Raw genomic sequence first — 15,094 nt, 5'->3', positions numbered from 1 at the left:
GTATAATACCATATTTTAAGTGTAGCCTTCCAGACAGACCATGGTTGTGAGGTATGTGCTGGACTGTTGCTGCCAATACAGCAGAACCTCGATAATTCGAAATCTGTCAATTTAAAATCCCGCCGAAGTCAAAGAAGCTCTCGTTACCGGAAACATGAGGTATGGTTTTGCATGTTAGTTAAATTGTTTCATTCGAAATACCGATAATTCGTAATTCGAAGAACAATGTCGGTCCCATTACTGAAATTCCGACTTTTAATTCAAAACTGCCTTTACATTAAAAAAAAAAAAAAAAGTATTTTACAGAATAATTTAAATTCAAAATTTCTCCACATCATGAAAGAACGCGTCTTCCGAAATGTGCAGGGGTAGCTTTCTGCACTTCCACCCACTTTGGTGTGTCTACAGTGTGCCTCATATTTGCTAAGTTCAAGTGATATCTTAATTCTCTTGTATTCAGAGCTTTAAAGAACGCCACAATATCACGTAGCAGGCAATGTGCAGAGAAGCAAAATTCGCAAACACTGGCGATGCCAGCAGTTGGCGAAAAAGCACGGCTCATATAATCAATTTGTATGCACTGAACAATATTGTCAACGCTAATGAAACTGCATTATTATTTTTTTTTAAATGCTGAGCCCAAATGGACTTTAGGTTTTAAAGGAGAGTAGTGCCAGCGGGAAATCATACAAGGGTGTGGGTCATTGTACTGTGTTGCAATACAGACATCTTTCCCTCGTCATAAGAAAGTTCTATAAGCCATGATGTTTTAAGGACGTCAGGTACTTTCCATGCAAGTACTGGGCATCTAAAATGCATAAAGTACATTAATCCAATTAACAAAGCAATTGAACAGAGGAGCCAGTATAGATTTCTCCTTGTCTTTGAATCATGGTTTTATTTCCTTTTGTTGCGTGAGGTTATGTTTGCCAGTGAGTTATCCAAGTGCATTATTTGAAAAGTGTAAATGCACCTTGTTGGATACATTTTGGAAATACTTTTTGTTCCATGCTATTTGAAAGGTTTAAACTGAGAATCAAGGTGATTGCACGTATTCGTGGGTCTTAGAATACTTTGTGACGCCGCAAAGATTGACATTTGTGATTTTCGAGTTGGTGGTTAATTTGAAATCACGTAATTCAAAGTCCGATTTTCACATACCAACGAATTTGTATGAACAAGGTTTTACCGTATTGATTCCTAAGAATATCTGGTGTGGCTGGAGCTGCCTTTGAGTTATCAATGAAACTCCTCCATGACGTGAGATGCTCTTGTACCATTTCGTTGCTATGAAGAGCATAACGATCGTCCACTATGTCTCAGTGATAAAAGCCTCCTCGTAGCGTCTCCTGGGCAACGTTCTTTAGTGGAACAGCTAATTTCCTTGATACTTAGCGTCCTCAATCCTCTTCATACTCTTGAAATGAGTGATTTTTAACAGCAGACAGTATAGAATACTGTAATATCGTCTCTGTTTATACAGTCATCATATTTATTTACCAGCCATTAAGAAAGAATTCTAGAGAGGACAATGAGTTGAAAGGTGGAAGGACAATTAGAAGAAGTGCAATACAGCGTTACAAACAGATCACCCCATCTTCAGTATGAAATAGTTGATGGAAAAGTAATGGGAAAGGGTACACTGAGATTGAATTTCAGATACTGTATAACTGATGCTCTGAACATAAACTATAAGAGAGATTCTTCTAGTAGACAATATTCAAGGATAGTCAAGAGAACAAAACATATTTTAACAAAAGAAGTATTTTAATTTTTTTTCTAATTTCCACAACTTAACTTTTGCAGGAAAAAATGTAGGATAGTACATTTATTTCAAGTCACCGATTAAAACTGCCTACAGATAAAATGCCAAGGCCATAAAACATGAACCTGTCTTTGGCCAACAACAGTATTTGCAACTCTCAGTAGTGTCCAAGATCTATAAAACGATATATACATAGATAAGACACCCTTGAGGATTCATGGTTAATAGAACAAGGCAAATCGCCCAAGTTTTTGGAGTCTGAAATGACAGACCTGGCTAATCAAAAATAATGTACAAGCGGTCAAAAAATGAATGAGCGCATGGTGCGACAGGTATCGTAAAAAAAAAAAGAAAAAAAGTGTTGTATTTGGACTGGCGGACTTATAGAGGACAGTTGTTTGGAAATGTAAAAATTATTAATATGTAAAATTTGTATATTGCAAAATTGTAAAGGGTTGTTATTGTTGGGTGATATTTTGTAACATTGTGAAACTTTCGTGGCGTGGACTTTTGGAACAGGGGGTGTCTACCCCTGTTGATTCTAGAAGGATGTTCTGGTTGTTTACTAGTTTCTTAAGATGGAAGGTTCTCGATAAATATTTCCATTGGAGAAAATAACAGGGGTTTTGATTGGTGAATGTGGGTGGCGAGAGATGAGCTTCTGTGGCCTGATTGGTTACCCGGTGATCGGACCGGGGCTAGCTTCGCCCTCCTCGAGAGAGCAAGGCAAGCTTTCTACGTCTTTCGCTTCTCACCGGCCTAGCGAGCAGACACACTTCTGCGATCGTCCCACCCAGGATGGCCCACCTTTGGGTAAGCAAGTTTGGTTTCATTTCCACCTTAATTTCAATTTTATGTTTGCTTTTCTTTTCACATAGAAATTTACACCCTCGCCCGCACTCACCATTCAATTATTAAGATGCCTTAGCTTTTCAGCTGGGCCCAACTGTTTGATCTTGGAGGCAATTCCCATATTCTTTTGGTTTTGTGAACAGCGTAATAGATAAATTGTATTTTCCTTGGTGTGTGCCTCCAGTAATTTTGCATCACTTGATGTACATTAATTTTTCCTCTACTCCACACCAGAAGTGTTTTTGGTGTGCTAGGCCGATGAGAAGCGAAAGACGTTGAAAGCTTGCCTCGCTCTCTCGAGGAGGGCGAAGCTGGCGCCAGTCCGATCACCGGGTAACCAATCAGGCCATAGAAGCTCACCTCTCGCCACCCACATTCACCAATCAAAACCCTTGTTATTTTCAGTAATGGAAATACTTATCGAGAACCTTCCATCTTATGAAACTACTATACAACCAGAACATCCTTCTAGAATCAAAAGGGGTAGACACCCCCTGTTCTGAAAGTCCAACCCACGAAATTTCACAATGTTACAAAATATCACCCAACAATAACAATCCTTTACAATTTTGCAATATACAAATTTTACATATTAATAATAGTTACATTTCCAAACGACTGTCTTCTATAAGTCTACCAGTCCAAATACAACACTTTTAATTTTTTAATTTATGAAACCTGTCACACATGGTTACTGTATAAGTACCTTGCAGATACACTTTTCTCAGAAATGAATGAACCTGTAAATATAGACCAAATGTTTGATGTGGTATTTACAAGATTTGTATCTACATGGGAGGTGAATTACATTTTTGATAATAATTAAAATTAAGTTTGATAAAATAATAAATGCAAGGAACACACAACCTACGCTGATGCTTTGTTTTTTAGTACCTATACATAAAGTTTTTAGAGTGACTGGATCTGAGAATGTTAGTATCACCCCATGATTCATCCGATTTAAGGCACTATTTCCTTGCCATACACTGACTCAACAATTCCAACCTTGCTGCGCACTTAAAATATTCACGTTCCTGCACACTTTTCAATCACTCCCGGATTCAGATCCAGACTCTTCAGCGTCCGACGATGAAGGAGTACTCTCGATTGGCTCATCAAAATCTTCATCATCTTCTTCCTCGTCGTCAGAGCCTTTCTTCTCGCTCTTAATTTTAACATCAGGTATCTTAACTTTCTTTCCCTTTTCATCAGACTCCTTGCTCTTTTTGTCGCTGTCTTCATCGTCCGATTCCTTTTCCTTCTTCACTTTCACCTCCTCCTTTTCTTTAACTTCTTTGTCCTTCTTCGAGTCATCAGTTTTCTGAAAGAAGTTAAAATATACATGTAAATACTTGGCAGGAATAAACACGTGACAAGTCAAATATAGAAAGATAGGTACACATTAAAATAAACACGACACAATAAACACAAGAAAGAGGAGACAATGATAAACATAAAAATGTAAAAGAATAATAATATTATAATACTTAATTTGGGGATATTAGGTCACATAATGGTTATAATCTGCTGATGCATTTTGATCCTGCAATCAGGATAATCTTCAGAGCAATAACAAATACTGTATTGGCAACTGTCACTCAATAGTAACCAAATTCAAGAGAGAGAGAGAGAGAGAGAGACCCTGTTAGCAGGGCCTCCAAAGTCAAGGAGAAAGATGTTGAGTTGACTACAGACAGTAGGCATGATCTAATCAATATATAGCCGTCACCTTTGTTAAAATTATTCAGGTGTTTAGCAATTTCTATCGCCTCACAAATGATTCTAGGTATAAAATGTTTCTTTTTATAAAGGACAGAAGTTGCATCAAAAATGATTTGCTGGTCATTGTGTATGGCATGTTTTGCCACAGCAGACTTCTCTGCCTTGTAAAGACGTAAGTGACTGTGATGGTCTTTAACCATCGTTGCTACCTTCCTACATGTTTGGCCAACATAAACCAATCCACAGGGGCAACGAATCGTATATATTCCAGCACAGTTTAAACCAATAGGATCTTTATCAGATTGCAAACAATTACCATATTTTCTTGCATAATTAACCCCCTTGCATAATTTACGCATCCCAATATTTTTGAGTCCAAAGTTGAGAAAAAGAAATGTTCACGTATTTGACGCATCCACTTCTTCAAACATCCATCACGCAGCTCCGGATGAGTTTTCAAATAAAAATGTCAACTATTCAGGTAGCAGCCTTACTATTGCAAAACTGGGCATTCCAAATACTGGGCAACGTGCTGTTAAATCAACAAAGACAAGACTTATTGCATTGATTAGGTGGTCAAATTAATAAATTAACTTATTGTTATTATTCCAATCAAATATCATCAATACGGATCAAAAATAATATTTATCACATGTAAGATCAGTTTAACGCCGAAACATACGGAAATAGAGCAGTGGGCCGCAAGTATTCAATGTCTGAATGCAACGTGCACTACCGTGGTAACCAAGAAATGCACTTCAAGCGATCAACAAGTCTCACAAAGCATTTAGTGGACCAAATAGCGGCAAGTTTCTGCAAGTAGTGGAGGACCTTCTTAAATATATTATTTCATTAAGCAACATTTAATATGCCGTTTCTTGCAAAATGCTGTATTTTAAAGGATGAGAAATAGCTGTTGCACAAGGAATCAGTGTCTCAGATTTGACGGTTAGCCGAGGCTGGATGATAAATTTTACGAAGAGAAATGGACTTTCTCTTCGACGAAGAACACCATTACGCCAAAAAATGCCCAAGATTTCAAGCAAAAAGTAACCGATTTTCATCACTTTGTAACTGAGATTACATAAAATCAGCTTCATGGTCCGTATCGCACTTCAATAGATTCACAATTAAGTACAGTAGAAGCCCGCTATAGCGAGTACGGCATATAACGAGAACCCCGTTATAGCGGTAACTTATGTCCGTCCCTTAAAAATTCCTATATTAAACTGTGTTTTATTCTTCGGTTACAGCGAGAACCCTATCACTGACGCATCCGTTATTACGAGCGATTATGCGCGCTCAATTTTTTCCGTTGCCGATATTCATGCACCCAGTCATTATACCGCATGCGATCGATCATCTTCGATATCGTATCGTTTTCTCGCTATGCTCACCAGCAAGCTCTCTCGTCGACATTCGAAGGCAATGTTGGAGTCAATTAGTAATACCCATCGACTGCTCTTACGCGAGTAAAATGAAAGAGGAGAACATGTTTTCGTAATTAATGCGTAAATAACATGTCCCATAACTGTTGTTAATTTGTTAAAGATAAACGCTGAATAAACGATCGCTTAATTTTAATGTTAAATACCGCAATTAAGTAAGAATGGGATAGGCCTACACCTCAAGATACGGCAGAGTACGTCATTAATTACGAGGTTAGTTTATATTTTCTCGCGTGCGTTAAATTACGGAAAGGCTATTATCATGTAAATTTATAGCAAGAAGGTTATAATTTTTCTACTTCCGCTTGAAGTATGTTTTCATACATACATATAGTACAGAGAAGTTAGGATATGTGACAGTACTTACTTGAATAACAAAACTGAAACGTTTGCCACAAAATACGAGCGATTATCTTCGGTACGGTATAGTTTTCACGCTATGTGCATTTGCGAGCTCTCTCGTCAACATTCGAAGGCGACATTGGAGTCGATTAGTAATACCCGTCGACTGCTGTTCTCAAGAGAAAATTCGAAATCCAAATGAAAGAGGATGGCGCTTTTTCATAATAAATGCGTAAATAACGTGGCCGGTAGCAGTTGTTACTCGTTAAAAATAAAGGCTGAAGTAAACGATCTCTTAATTTTAATGGAGGTATACAGTATACTGAAATTAAGTAAGAAAGTGATACACCTCAAGATATGGCAGGGTACCGGTACCTACATCACAGATTTCAGAGGATAGTTTATATTTTCTCGCATCTAGTTAAATTTCGGAAAGCTATTCCCATGTTAATTTTTAGCGAGGAGGTTATCATTTCTCTATATGCGTTTCAAATAGGTTTTCGTGGTACATAAACGGTTAGGTTAGGTGATGCCGTTTGTAGAAGAAAACTGAAATGTTTGCCACAGAGGCCTCTGGAGTGATACCTTTTTTCACCGAATCCAAGACGACATTTTTTCTTCAGAATCTCATGTGAAAAATCAAGGGTCGTTTTGCATTCGCGGTCTGATAGTAATGAACACCACTGGCAACTACCGCAATAACCAGGCTGTTTCTTTTCACCCCCGCGCCCACACACACAAAACTCGTTGACAATAAACGACCGCCTACATCGCTAGCCGCGGCGACCTGTCGTACAGAGCCTATGTGTAACGTCACTGGATCTCGGGAAATAGTGAAGAGAGAATGACATTCTATTATCCTCTACAAATACGTTTCTCAAATCTGCAGAATGGCATCAAAACATGCGAGCCTTTGAATTCTTAGAAAGGCCACGGGTACACAGTAGCAGAGTTATAACGCGTCTGCTTACCTTTGACGCTTAGTAAAATTAACTTTTATAGACAGCAGGAATATTTTCGTGATGGATCGTCGTATTGTAAAAATACGTGGTACAGGTATTGCCGGCAAATATTCAACGGGTTCTCGTCGATGTTATGATGCCAATTTTAAGTTAATGGCTATTAAACACTCGGAAATGTATAATAATTGTGCAGCCGCAAGAAAATACGGCATAGGCGTAACTAAAGCCAATATTCGGCGTTACCGTGAATACAAAGATAGCTTGAAAATGCGTACTGCACAAAAAATGCATTCAGTGGCCCGCATGGGCAGAATTGCCATACCGCGGCGCAATAAACTCGCTCACTGACTTTCAAAGTCCGCGATTAAGACCTATACATCGCTAGCCGCTGAAGTTGGCCGAATCTGGCAAGCAGCGGCAGCCAGTTATATCCGACGCTGAGTGAAAGTAAGAGTTTTATAGTAAGCAAGAATATTTTCCTGATGGATCGTCGTCGTATTGTAGAGACGCGTGGAATGTGTATTGCCGGCAAAGTTTCAACGAGTTCTCTTTGATATTATGATGCCAATTTTAAATTAATGGTTATTAAACCCGCTGAAATAAAGAATTTTACAGCCGCAAAAAATACGGCATAACTAAAGCCAATGTTCGGCGTCTACAGACTAAAAGTGCGTACTGTATAAGAAAGACATTCATATGATTTTACAAAGCACTTTTTAAGCCTGATTAAAATTTTTTGAAGGAAAAAGTGGGGGTAGGGGGTCGTCTTGGATTCGTAGAAATACCGTAATATTTATTTCTTCAGAATGCAATTAATCACACACTCACGTAGTATCGGATTTCGAAAAACAACAAACAAGTAAGCCGCAGTGAGGATATTATCTGCGAAAACCCAAATTTTGAACAAACTGATTGCCATTTCATACTGAATTTAACCCCTCAGCGCCGACCTCTATACGTGGTATAGACCCTCTTTTCTTCCGTAGCCGCCGACCTCTATACGTGGTATAGACCCATACATGGTTTCACATTTACGGCTATAGCGCGAAGAGTTTTGGAGTTACTGATATGCAAATTGTTTTGTTTCCAAGAAGACATTTCCGGGTTTATTAGTGTTGTAAATAAGAATTGAAAAATTGTTATAATGTAGTTGTTTTTGCAAGGATAATTATTTGTTAAATAAGTCTGAGCACTAATCTCTTGCTTTTTTAAAAGTCTGTTTGCTTCGTTCTTTCCCACAGAATAAAATAAAGAAATGATGATGTGAGAAGTTTGTCTTTTCGTGTGATGTTCTTTGCTCTATTTGTACATTGAGAGTGCGGTTTATTTATTATATTTGTCTTTATTTCTCAGCTTGTAATATTTTCGTAACTCTCCACGAGCGCTCTGTGTAGGCATCAGTTAGTGCTGCTTTCTGTAATACGATACGAGTACCAGTTGTTCATGGTATATATCTCGTTTGAAAGACGTTGTCTCGACCTTTTATCTGAAATATGTATCGAGTTGGTTTGTTTCGTCATAAATGTTATTTCCCTCATTCAGTTTCGTCCTGTTGCTTCCGGTCTCGCTGCAGCTTCACCAGTCCGTGTGACGCGCCGCGCTCAGCCGTGGTATGACTGACAGTAACATGCTTGAAATATTGTATAATTCAGATGAAAGTTTAGTCGGAAGTAGTAGTGACAGTATAAGCAGCAGTGATAATGAAATAGATGATGTAGCAGTGGTAAATGATGAGAGTGACGACGACGAGGAAACAGTACTTGGAAATTTCGTGTAAGAGACTATAGATAATTATACAAGTCAAAGAGAAGCTTTCAACGGTGAATTCTGATTGCTAAATACTCTAATAATACTCACACAGGTCACAGAGACATATATTGAGCAATTACCTTATCGGGTTCAGTTGGTGAAAGGTTTGTTTACAAAATACGCTCGGGAGGGAGGGGAACAAAATATTCAAGGCCGGCGCGCATCAGATAATACAGTTCCAAGGTTGCAGGAAAGTCATTTTATCAGGAAATTAGCACCCAAGAGTTGGAAATCCAAACCTCAGTGCATTGTATCCTGTGTTCAAAACACGGCGAAAAGAAGACGTCAGTGTACTGCTGCCAGGAGTGTGACTTGAGTCCCTGTCTCCAAGAGTGCTTCGAACTCTATCACACGGAACTAAATTACTAAGGAAATGTGAAACTATTATGTAATTATCTGCATGTACATAGCTCTGTCATAAGAATTTCCAAATTTCGTGAAAATCGGGCTACTCTTATACTTGTAGTAACGCTTTAAGTGAATCGATGTATTTCCGTCGCGCGTAGTTGAAATCTCATCCGGCCGCGGGGTAGGAAGCTATTTAAATGGCTGCGACGCTGAGGGGTTAATGAGTATGGGGGTTTTCCCAACTTTTACAAGAAATCGGATATAACGACAGTCCGCTATAACGAGTAAAATTCTCACCGTTATGATTTCTCGTTATAACGGACTTCTACTGTATTTATTTATTTTCCACCTAGTCGATACAATGATTGCTTAATGCAATTTAATGGTTAAAAGTGGTACATGTTTCGTATATTATCAACATCTTCAGCCACATAACACTGTTTAGATGAAAAATATATAAATCGACAAAGTAATGCTTTAGAGGAAGTGTCCTTAAAATTAACATAAGATTGACAACATTAAAACAAATAACTCAAGAGAAAAAAATTGTAACTGAGAAGCGTAAAGTGAAGGGATATTTGCTCTCCTAAATAGGAACCACATTTCAGATGCCAATCGTTTCTGTATGCCACAAAGTCGAATAATCGATAAGAAAGGGACATCAAGTGTTATTGTACGCACTACCGGAAGGGAAAACAACGATGTACTGTGATGCTTGCTGTAACAGGTGATGGCAGCAAGCTTCCACCTGATGCTGTTCTGAAACGAAAAACAATACCTAAAGTAAAATTTCTGCGAGGGATCCACGTTTGCGACCAAGATAAAGGGTGGATGGACATGTCACTTGTACAAGATTGGATACAAACAGTTTGGGGAAATTTAGCAGGGTCCCTCCTTCGATACTGGGCCCTTTTCGTGTTGGACAATTTTCTTTTTTAGCCGGTATGTCACTATTATGTACTTATAAGAATTGTACATTTATTAGTTCATGTTTATTTCACTTCAGGTCGTATTGTCAGCTCGTAACGGGAAGAATATATTTCAGTGTTGATACTTCAAACCCACGCGTCCAACTTACCTGATGTATCCTATATGACGTAAAAGAAAAAATCTCACGTCGGAATTTTACACGAAATGACGATAACTGCAAATGAGTTGAACCAATAGTGTGTATCTGTTAAATGTAAATGAATTGTAAATCATTTTTTAAATATCTGAATTACTTGAATAACCGAGTCGTATGCACGAACAAGCGTCAATGTTACATTTTCGTGGCATTTGAGATATTCACGGAACAAACATCTATGAAGTGTCCTGTATCTGTATTTGCAGGTAGTTTAAGCATGTCACAACAGATGGCTATAGTATACCGGGAATTGCGAAGAGAAATGCACTTGAAAAATAATGGAACAAAAGTCTATGTTACATTGTTTCCCACGTGAGCCCTCGACAATGGTACGTTTACATGCAGTATTCAGATCGATATGAGTACACTTTCCGTATTGAAAACGCCATGTAAATGGGGACTCAGTTCGGATTGAGTCTCAAGGTCGATAGGGTAAAATCTTGGATCGCATCTTACTGGGTTCGAATTGAGTTCCATGTAAACACGGATCGTACTGATATGTTATTGAAAACGACTGCGCACACACACCATGTTTGTTCTGATGAAATCATCATTATCAAAGTTCTGTCGAAATAACAAATATAATAAGCCAGTAAATATATTTACCTGTATAAATGATCAACAACTGCAATAATATTATAAGACGGCCAGCCCTTGTGATTAACAAAATCACGATAACCTTCTGTTGGGGGTAAAATTGGAATGTGTGTTCCATCTATTGCACCACTTACATTTGGAATACCACACATACTTTCAAAATTTAAAGTTATCTCCTGGACTTCTACCTCATTTGGCGTTTATACATTCTAAGAGGTGATATCGATTTTACTACAATTCTGCTTCGTTGTATACATCGATGTCGCCTGGTGGATTCAATACGACACTCAAATAGCCCACTACATGTAAACGGGGATCGTATTCAATATGGTAAGTGTACTCAAATTTATCTCAATCCCCATGTAAACGTACTAAATGTCACGAATTGAATGCAATGTAATGAACACATTCTATTCCGGAGATTGTTCTGGTGTGTTCAGTCTTATATTACTGAGTTTATTTAGTTTCTCACAGACACCACAGTCATGTAATCAGACGATAGTGATCGTACTGTACTGTATGCATACATTATGTGCGAATGAATGGGCGCGTGCACTTCTAACCTGTTGGTTTACGGAACAAAAGTCTATGTTACATTCTCTCGCGTAGCCATGTCCCGCAGTCAACATCATCTTTATTGCCGTTTTTCTAAATATATAGGGAATGTAACATAGGCGCATACGACTCAATTTATGCATTTGAAGTTTTTGCCTGTATTTTTCGTCAAAAAATTGCATTAATTATGCAATACGGTATTATCGATACGATGGACATGTGGAGAAGTCTATATTTATTAACAAGATGATGCCACATTTGATGCAACTGCCTTTCAACTACGCACTTTACATTCTTCTCAACTAGACTACTGCATGGATGCCCTGTGATAGCTCAAGTGTGAAGTTCGCATCTTAGGTGTATTTAGTCTTACAATTTTAATCTTATTTAAGTGTTTTTTATGCTGACGATGGCCACAAGAGCCACAACATGTTCATTTTTGTTAGATAAATAATCCTTTTAGATTATATTGTGTATTGATTATGTAGTTAATCTATACATATTTTTTCTCAAGCCTGCTAGATTCCCAGATTTAAATCCCTCCAATTGTTATGTGTGGAGTATGTTGGAAGAAAACGTGCACGCTAACAACTCTTGTACAAGAGAAGAACTAACCCGTTCAGGAGGTGCCAAAAGTGTTTGAGAACTTTGAGCGAGTCCTTTAATGCCAGGTAAGTTTTTAGTTTCTTACTGTAGTTTCACATTCTACAACTAGTGCACAGATACTGTGCACATTTTACTGGTCAGCAAACTAGTGTCAATGCAGTAACTTACAGATTGTGTGGTGTTCCTGCATAGTTATAAAATAAATAACCCATAACCAATGCCTGGAATATACAATTATAATTAGTGCTGTTGTTTTAATTGATTGATCTAAAAATCTGATTAATTGATCAATGTGCTTCACTATATAGAAGTAATATGAATCACCACCTTATCAATACACTATTTTATTTACTACCAAACTGGTAAATAGGGTCAATACCGGTTTCGACCCCTAAGGGGTCATCCTCAGTTGACACATACAAAATATCTACAAAAACATCACATGTAATGGTTAATGTTTAAAATTCATATGTCATTAAAATGCTGGTAAGTACATCTTAGTTTGGATATGCATATAGTATGGGATTTATAAGTTTGCTCTATTTGAGCATTTATATAAGTCTTCTATTCCTTTGTATACAGTGTCAAAAGTATTGTTTTGAATGTAATTCATCCATTTGACAAAATGCTAGTGGAATGACTATTAAGTATGTACATTTACTGAGAGGTACATGCTATTCTACTTTTCAGTTTATATTACACAATATGAAGTAAGATTATTGCATTTGCACACATATGATGATATTAAGTTCAATCTAGGGTCTTAAAGATGTACTGTTTGGATTTTCAGTATCCTGATTACATTTCATGTAGTGGTTTATAAGGTTTACTGATTCACTTATTTAGTTCAGTTAAATACATAGAAGAACCTTATTGATTTGAGTTCTTATGACTAAAATATTGGTATTTGATACCTTGTTGACGTGGATCCTTAATACTAATGTGTAAGTTTGTAGCACCTTCTATTCTTGTTTTTTGTCTTAAAATAGAGTTGTGTCTTGACACTGTTTATTTTATTAGGCATATAAAAGTCTTGTTAAAATGAACCCTTAGGGCTAAAACACCGGTATGAGATACCTGTTAAAATACTTTAGATTAAAAGTACTGATATGTGGTGCTATGTACATATTCTTGAAACATAAATGAGTTTAACATAGTTTGATAACAGTACTGTAGGTTATTATGATAGTTGTTGTAGTTTAATGGCTGGTCCATTAGAAATATATAAATGTTTGTTTGAATAGGACCGAATACATGTTCATGCGGTATGCATTACGAGTGAAATTGCGTAACATTATGATAGTAATAACTGGCAAATTTTGTGGGATGCTGCTGTTGTTTTAGCTGGAAATCTTGAATGTTATTAAGAAAGCGTTCTCATCTTGTCACTTGTCGTATTCAGATTGGGTTGGTGACTATTATGAGATGAAGTACATTTTGGATGTCGTATGTCTTAATTGGGTTGCACGTTGGTTGTATCGCGAAAGCGTGTTGTAAATTAATATATCTGTAAGTAGAAATAATAAGTGTGTGAGATGATGTATCATAGGAATGTAGTGACAAGTTATATATCGTATTACTTACGTTAGCCGTTGAGATCGTGCACTCTGTGTGGCTGTCTGTTGAGATCTGTAGAGTGTTGCTCTGAGGTTATAGTTATAGTTTGCGGCGGTAGAGCGGAGGCTTGGAGGGATGGGTGGAGCGCTTGTAACGGGAGTGGGGTTAAAGGAGGAGAGGTCTTGGAGCGGTTGATTTGTATTTATGGATTTTTGTTTATCAATTCTTTTTAAGTAATAATCTTTCAGGGGGGGAATAACTGTATGAAAAAGAATATTATTTCTGTCTATGTTATTGTTCAAGTTGGAATTTGGGTTAACGTATTTGTCTAAGTTTATATAGAATTCTTCTAGTATACTGAGCAAGGGGCTTTTTGAGTTTATATTGAGGATTTGCATATCATTACTGATGTCTGTAAATTTATGTTTCTGATCATTAATGTGCTGTCCCATGGCTGAGACATGTCTATGTCTAATGGCATTTACGTGTTCGTTGTATCGTATTGAAAAACTTCTACCAGTAAGCCCTACATAACTGGCTTGACAATCATTGCATTTTAGACGGTATACTACTGAGTAGTTGTATTTGTTTATGTTATTGACTGATTTGGAATTGTATAGTATGTTGGTGTTATTGCGTGTAGTTTTGTATGCTATTTTTAGGCCTTGTTTTTTAAAGATGTTGGTTATGGAGTGTATATGGTTATTATTGTAAGTAAATAGTGCGTATTCTTTTTTATCTTTGGTGATTCTGGTTAGCTTAGTTTTTGGTTGATTTTTTACTTTGTTGATGATCTGGTTTATCATTTCTCTTTTATATCCATTTTGTTTGGCTATTTCATGAATTATGTTTAGTTCTTTGTTCAAATCTTTCTTTGAAAGTGGAGTGTTATATGCCCTGTGTATCATGCTGTAGTATGCTGCTTTTTTGTGAGTGTATGGGTGGGTGGAGTCTGTTTTTATTGTATTTGATGTATGGGTAGGCTTTCTGTATATGTTGTATGTTAGATGGTTGTTATGTCTGGTTATAGATATATCCAAGTAGTTTATGGTATTATTGTTTTCGGTTTCCATAGTAAATTTTATGTGGGGATCTATTTCATTCAGTTGTTCTAAGATTGTATTTTCATTTGTGTGTCTATTGTCCATAATTATGAATACATCGTCGACAAACCTGCACCAAAGAATGATATTTTCTATTTTTTGGATTTCTTGGTATTCTAGATAGTCCATATATATATCAGCTATTATACCTGATATTGGTGATCCCATGGGTAATCCTTTCTGTTGGTAGATGGTGTCATGGAATTTAAAGTAATTGTTATTGATGGCGAAGTGTAATAGTTTTATAAATTCATTTATTTCTAATTTGCTTAGCTTGCTGTATTTGTAGAGATTAGATTCTA

General features: G+C 37.1%; 1 protein-coding gene across 1 annotated transcript in view; it reads right to left on the bottom strand.

Moving 5' to 3' along the window:
• Positions 1-1,748: 1,748 nt before the first annotated feature.
• Positions 1,749-15,094, bottom strand: part of LOC136881744 (FACT complex subunit Ssrp1) — a 93,631-nt gene continuing 80,285 nt past the window's right edge. Inside the window, exon 15 of the mRNA XM_067154174.2 lies at positions 1,749-3,938. Within this exon, the coding sequence (XP_067010275.1) occupies positions 3,663-3,938 (276 nt within the window). The 3' untranslated portion in view covers positions 1,749-3,662. The remainder of the gene's footprint in view (positions 3,939-15,094) is intronic.

This window comes from Anabrus simplex, chromosome 10, assembly GCF_040414725.1.
Source record: "Anabrus simplex isolate iqAnaSimp1 chromosome 10, ASM4041472v1, whole genome shotgun sequence".
NCBI classification, from domain to species: Eukaryota; Metazoa; Arthropoda; class Insecta; order Orthoptera; family Tettigoniidae; genus Anabrus; species Anabrus simplex.
The sequence above is the reverse complement of the archived record's forward strand: the minus strand, read 5'-3'. Positions and strand labels throughout refer to the sequence as shown.